This window comes from Nansenia antarctica, assembly GCF_963989245.1.
Source record: "Nansenia antarctica genome assembly, chromosome: 2".
In the NCBI taxonomy this organism is placed as follows: Eukaryota; Metazoa; Chordata; class Actinopteri; order Argentiniformes; family Microstomatidae; genus Nansenia; species Nansenia antarctica.
The window spans coordinates 1,410,898-1,418,397 of record NC_137675.1 but is presented as its reverse complement, the minus strand read 5'-3'; the positions used below and the strand labels follow the sequence as shown (position 1 = coordinate 1,418,397).

The 7,500-nt window shown below is 41.5% G+C and overlaps 1 protein-coding gene across 1 annotated transcript in view; it reads right to left on the bottom strand.

Moving 5' to 3' along the window:
* Positions 1–7,500, bottom strand: part of LOC308151786 (contactin-associated protein-like 2) — a gene marked incomplete at both ends in the record, with an annotated part of 58,240 nt that overhangs the window by 26,402 nt on the left and 24,338 nt on the right. Inside the window, one exon of the mRNA XM_080524686.1 lies at positions 5,926–6,010. Coding sequence (XP_080380812.1) covers positions 5,926–6,010 — 85 coding nt within the window. The remainder of the gene's footprint in view (positions 1–5,925; positions 6,011–7,500) is intronic.

Below are 7,500 nucleotides of genomic sequence, written 5' to 3'. Positions count from 1 at the left end.
TTAGTGCTGGGTCTTCTAACAGTAAAGGGGTAGCCATACTTATTAACAAAGGTTTGCAATTTAAGCTAAGGAAGGAGGTTAAAGATGAGGAGGGCAGATTAGTTATAATATTGGCTGACATACAAGGTCAGACCCTGATATTGGCCAATGTATATGCACCGAATGCAGATAATCCTAGTTTCTTTGCGGACTTGGAAAGTAAATTGTGTGATATTGGACAGTACCCTATAGTTTTAGGGGGAGATTTCAATAATGCCCTAGATAAAATCCTGGATCGCAGTAAGCCAACAGGAGGTAGAGAGACTGATTCTGTTTTAATTATTAAGAGAATATGTAATTCCATGGGCCTTGTAGATGTATGGAGGCTGAACCATCCAGTGGATAGGGATTATACTTTCTATTCAGGAGCACACAAAGTATACTCGCGAATAGACTTTTTCCTTATTTCGAGATCCTTATTGCCCTCCATACTGGCCTGCACTATTGATAGCATTCTGTTGACCGACCATGCTATGGTTAGATTAGATATGACTCCATATCGAGAGACCATGAGGTCACGAGTGTGGCGCTTTAACTCATCGCTGCTACGGGACGTTGGTTTTAGGGAGGAGCTTAGGGCACAGATCAATCTATACTTGGAGACCAATGTCCCTACGGCTCCCTCCGCCATAGTGGCATGGGAGGCCATGAAGGCTTTTCTCAGGGGATTCATTATTCAGTACTCCTCTCATAAAAAAAAGGCTTCCACTGCTAACAGCAGGCAAATCGCCTGGCCATGACGGCTTTACAGCTGAATTTTTCAAATGTTATGCTGAAGATCTCCTGCCATTGTTTGAAAAGATGCTTACGGAGGCATTTGAAAGTGGTAGGCTACCTCAGTCTCTAAATCAAGCAATTAAAGTTTGATCTCAGTCGATTGTCGACTACTATCTAAAATACTTGCTAATAGATTAGATAAAACACTTGGGTCACTTATCCATCCGGACCAAGTGGGCTTTATTAGACGTAGAAATTCTTCTGATAATGTGAGGCGCCTTATAAATATTATGTGGTTTATGCGAAATTCTAACAATCCAACAGCGGCCATCTCGCTCGACGCTATGAAAGCGTTTGATAGGATAGAATGGAGATACATGTTTCAAACATTGAGGGCTTTTGGGTTTGGCCAAACATTTCTGAGATGGATTGAGATCCTTTATGAAGACCCGGAGGCAGCGGTGAACACAAACGGTCTAATATCATCCTATTTTACACTTGGTAGAGGCACTCGGCAGGGCTCGGCGCTGTCACCAGGTCTCTTCTGTCTAGCCCTCGAACCCCTTGCAGTAATGATTCGTAACGACCTGAATATTCCAGGAATTAGAATAAATGAGTCCATGCCAGGGTTTCCGTTAGAAAAATTTGCCGTCGGACATCGTGTCCGGGAAGAATTCGATTTACCGGACAAACGTGATATATTCCGGTCATCATATTAAAATATAATAAAACATTTTTTTTTCAAAATCACATTTTTTTCCCTTCAAATCTAATATAGCTGTTTGTCGCGGTGATTACTGTTGTGTAGCGGCCTATATATGCCATTTAATGTCTATTTCTCATCCGATACGATTAGATGCGAGCTATATAATATATAATAATATAACATGATTTGACGCATGCGCGCTATGCCATGCGTCAAATCCAGCGCTGAACGGGTCCAGCGCTGAACGGGCGCCTCACTGGGAACTGAACAGACAGCATCGATCAATGAACGGACTCCACATTACGTTAACTGAAGTTTGTTAAATTGTTTGGGATTAATGTGAGTTTTCTATTTTCTCTTTCCAGTTTTACCCTTTTTAAAAAATCAATAAAACAACGTCATTTCTATAACCAGGTCTCGCTGGTTGGGAAGGCATTTCGTTTAGCTCGGGAGTATGACAATGGGGAGAACATAACTGTTTATTGAGAAACAATTGATAGGCAGTCTGGGATACGTATATAAAGAAATACCACAATGTCTAGATGTATAACATTTTATTGAACAGTAACAGTGCAAGCATGTAGGCTTCTGGCGTGACACGGCTAGTCTAATTTCCGTTCATATGCCTTTTATCAGATAAAATAAAATAGAATAAAACTCTTTGAAAATAAATAGGCTTTAAATTAACTTGCAATGCGTATAGGCTAATTTCCGTTCGATGTTACAGCCTAGGCTATGCCTTTTCTCAGATAGATAGGGGATAGCCCTGTAAGCTCATACGGGTCTGTATGTCGTCCTGAAGACCGGCTGTTAGATCATATCGCTGAAGTTTGTCTCCATCTTAGTGTAAATGTTGTCCGTTTCGTTTGTTATCCTTGTTATTGTGCGATAAAGTTAAAGCGCTCCGCTTCGGGACACCATTTTCAGCTGAGCACCAAACACACACACTGCCCGAGAGAGAAGGACCCGCCCCCTTTAGTTTAGTTAGTCTCTCTCTCTCTCTAGCCTATAGGCTAACTAAAGGGGGCGGGTCCTTCTCTCTTGGGCAGTGTTGTGTGTGTGTGTTTGGTGCTCAGCTGAAAATGGTTAGAGGGAATTATTTTCACCGGACATTTATGTCCGACGAGTTTTCAGTTTGTCGGACTTCAACTAATTTTACCGGACAAAGACCGGTAATTATCGGTTAACGGAAACCCTGGTCCATGCATAAGCTTATGTTATATGCGGATGACATATTATGGCTTGCCTCGGACCCAGGTAGATCTGTCCCAGCACTTTTAGACAACATCGAGTCCTTCTCCAAGCTATCAGGGTACAAGGTCAATTGGTCTAAGTCCGAGGCTCTTCCACTAACTTCGTATTGCCCTAAGACTTTATTCCAGGCAGGGTCTTTTCAGTGGCCTTTGGAAGGTATAAAATACCTAGGTATCCTTTTTCCTCATCAAACCAGCAAAATAATAGAAAAACATTTCGACCCTCTTTTTAAGAAAATTGCTTTAGATACAGAAAGGTGGTCAACACTATTTCTATCATTATGGGGGAAAATCAATGTCCTGAAGATGAACTGTATCCCGAGCAGGGTTTCCGTTAACCGGTAATTACCGGTCTTTGTCCGATAAAATCTGTTGAAGTCCGACATATTTAAACCTCTTCGGTCATATTGTCCGGTGAAAATAACCGCTAAACACAGTAGCCCATTCGGCGGTAACCCGCCCCATCTGGCAACCCTGTCTCTCAACGGCGCGAGTACCGTAGTTTAGTCAGTTACCGTAATTTAGTTTGATCTAGTCTAAATAAAACCACTGCAGTGACCGGAGTCAAGGTTATTGTTCTGCGTGTTTTGGATGTGCTAGAGCACAGTGAATGACCACCGAGGGCCGGGAGATGCGGCTAGTAAAGGACGCTAGCGGCCATCTCAACCCCGTTCATTGATTGAGCCTGCCGAGCCCGTTCCAGCCCTGAGTCGGGAGAAGTACTACTATCGACAACCTGGGCTACTGGTACCATTAGATTAGGATTGATTAGATTAGGTTGACAATACCACACTACATTTGAGTTTAGGGATATCAATGTTATATATGTGTGTATGTTTTATCTTTATGTATTAAATGTTATAATTGCTTCACATTTGAGACCTGTCTTCCCCCACTCAGTTATTCAGTCGGTGTCCATCATTTTAGTCTATCTATAGTGTTAGAGTTTAATTTGTGCCACTAAGGTGAAATAGTCCACGAGTGTGTATCCCCCCGATACATCCTCCCCATTCTCATACTCCCGAGTCCGAGTAAGTATGATTTGACAGGCAGCTAGACTTAATGCCTTCCCAATCAGCGAGACGTGGTTATAGAAATTACGTTGTTTTATTGATAAAAAGGATAAAACTGGAAAGAGAATATAAAAAACGTACATTACTGTCGTGAAACTATTTAACACACTTCAGTTAACGTAATGTGGAGTCCGTTCATTGATCGATCGATGCAGTCCGTTCAAATGAAAAAGTTTAAATCAAAAGCTAAACTAGGCATACTTAAAATTACCAATTACATACTCAAATCCCATTAATGCAATTGAAATAAACATCTTAAAGTAGCCTACAGTCGTAATTCAAAGTAGCAAAGGTGACTAGGCTGCCCAGTGTGGCGCGCGTGCAGCCCTGGACATATTATGCCATAGCGCATGCGAATCATGAAAGCCTATATTATTATATAGTTCGCGATCTAATCGTATCGGATGAGAAATGGACATTAAATGGCCTATATAGGCTACACAACAGCTAATCACCGCGACAAACACCTATATTATATTCTAATATGATGACCGGAATTTTTCCCGTTTGTCCGACAAATTGAAATCTTCCCGGACACGTTGACCGGCACCAAATGTTTCTAACGGAAACCCTGATCCCGAGATTGAATTACCTGCTCCAATGCCTTCCTATTGCCATACCCCAGGTGTATTTCAAAAGGTTTGACCAAATTTGCAAAAAGTTTCTATGGAATGGTAAACGTGCTAGGATAAAGTTGGAAAAGCTCCAAGTCCCGATCAATAAGGGTGGTATGGGTTTACCTAAACTAATATTGTTTCACTATGCCTACTGCCTGAGACACATTGCTCAGTGGACACTGCCACCTGAAAGGGCCCCTCCTTGGTTTGAGATTGAGCAAAAATTGCTTTCCCCTATTGCCCCTATAAATTCTATGTCCAGCAAATTATCATTTGAATTACGATCCCATCCTATAATAGCCAACCTCTACAATGTATGGAAGAAAATATCTAAGTCCTTTAAAGTAAATGTCTATCTTAACTCTGAATCTTGTATTTGGAATAACCCCAAATTGCAAATAAACAAGTGTTCCTTTATATGGAAGGAATGGGTAAGAAAAGGAATTGTAACATTAACAGACATATATGGGGGAGATGGTCTGAAATCATTTGAGGAGTTGGTTAATGAATATGGGTTGCCTAGACATGATTTTTGGAAATACTTGCAACTCCGCCATTTGCTGGACAGTATTCTAGGTAAAGGAATCACACCTCAACAGTCAACTCTTCTGTCTGAGATTACAAAGATATTGGGTATGGGACATGAGGCGGCTATCTATTATAAAATGGTTTTCCAACAGACGGTTAAGGTATCCTATGCATTGATGGTAATTTGGTCAGTTGATTTGAAAATTGATTTCACAGAAAAAGAATGGGACAAAATGTGAGAACATTAAGAGAGTATCGAGAGACATTAAAATTAGATTGATCCAGTTCAAGGTTCTTAACCAGTTCTACTGGACCCCCTCCAGGATGTTCAGGCTGAAGCTCAAGGACAATGCTGATTGCTGGAAATGTTGCAGGCCGGAAGGGACCCTGGTTCACTTACTTTGGGAATGTCCTATGATTCAAAATTACTGGCGAAAGATCCACGAATGGGTGCAAAACATTACCCAGGACAACTTTGAGTTTTGTCCGAGACTGTATGTTCTCAGTGATCCACAAATGACGTCTCTATGTGGAGCTGCAGAATTTATTCAGACCAGTATAATGGTTGGAAAACAAATAATTATGAGACACTGGAGGAACGCAGGGGAGCCGTCTTTCCAGGAATGGCTTATGGAGTTGGCAAAGGTGGCAGCATACGAACAAATGTCCTTCAGTACTATGGACAGAACTGAACAATACACAGAAAAATGGGGAGGCTACTTGAGATATATTGCTAGTCGGTTGTAAGACTTAAGTTGACAAATTGGATGAGTGATGAATGTAATCTATGGGTGCTTTTTTATTTATTTTTATTTTTATTTTATAGTTTGTTCTTTTTTCTGTATTATTTCGGTTTGATGACAGCAAGACTTATTCGGTGATATTGTTACCATTTTATACAAAAGTTGTATAAGTCAAGAAATGTGTTAATTGAAAAATTCAATAAAATACTGATTACAAAAAAAATAATGGATTAATAAGCGGGGTCGTACCAGGAGAGTTGAGGAGGCGGGACATGCGGCAGGCGTAGGTCACATGCTGCTCACAGTACTCAGCACTGCTGGTGATGGCTGCCACCTGGGAGAGGAGAGAAGAAGAGCGGCCATTTTGTTACCACACAGGTAAGGACAGGGCAGGGCCACACAAAATGGAGGGCACCTCTGGGAGCCATGGGCAGCACTGGAGAACCGCGGGCGATGCTGTCACAAACACAATCTGGGATTCGTACGTCAATTTTGGACTTTTAAATGAATGATTGTTGAAGAATATAGCGTATAAACGCTTAGTCCAACTATTTTGCCCCAACAGAACCCAAAATATAACCTTGTGTTCCCCGGCAAGTTGTTATATGCAGCCTAAAATGTGACCCAGTCTGATCAGGTCCGCGTGTCGGCAACCAATCAACATGTTCAGACTTTTCTATTGAAACACAGAACGACGTTTCAGCGTTGTTGAGAATCACAACACAAACTCACTAGTCAAGCCAAAATACTGCAACAACGCAATGGATTGGGTGAGTAATCCCCACTGCTACCTAGTTAACTAGAACACTACTTTACATTGTTACCTAGTTAACTACAACCAGGGCTGGACTGGGACAAAAATTAGGCCCTGCCATGTGGCTCAGACCGGCCCAACACAATCGGTCCGACACCGCCGATCAACATGCTGGCAGTCTGTTGAATATACCATTTGTAAAAACCCCTATGTAGCTCAAGCCCCTCTTGCCTATCACCTTCACCACATCCACAACACACTCCAAAACCTGGCGTTTCTTTCTTACTTGCTGCCTATGAGCAGACATCTGACTGCCAGCAAACTTGCTCTGGATATCTCCTTTTCTACTTCTTAGAAAATAGGCTTCAGCACACTTTCGGTGTGTAGCACTCTTTTCATGCTCCTCCACATTATGTTGCGCACGTCTCCATCCTGTCATTCCAGTAATACATTTTCTGGGGTCAGTGCTATTGCCAAATGCCATACAGACAAAACAAAACAATGTATGCTGTTCTTCGCAATATGTGAGCCACTTCCTACTGGTGCCATCTGCACATGTGAAATACTTTTGTGCCGCTGTATTTTTGGTTCTCTGCTGAGGGTGGTAATCTAAAAAGTGATCTAGCATGGAAGGCTCAGGACAGGCAAAGTAATTGAAGTCCTGAACGTGGCACTCTGTTTCCTCTGTTTCATCTTTTTCTCTCTCCAGCTCAACCTGGTTCAACAAGACATGGACAGAGAAGTAAACTAACTGGTTGTCAAAATCAGTAAAGTTCTCATTTACATGTACACACAGGCTGCATGATTGCATTATGTTACACCAGAAGCCCAGTCATTTCAAATGGAAGGTTGCAAGACAACATTATTGGGTTGCAGACTGCATGAGTTTTATTTCTCCATGCAATAAAAAGCATTCATTAGTTCTGAACTAGGCTAGTGTAGATTTTTTTAAAAATATTTTGATTTTCAAATAAAAAGTATTATTAACACCCATTGTTGGTATTGCATTTCTGTCAGTGACAGTGATACCTCAACTTGCTAGCTAGCAACAAAATAGAAAGTCACAAAAT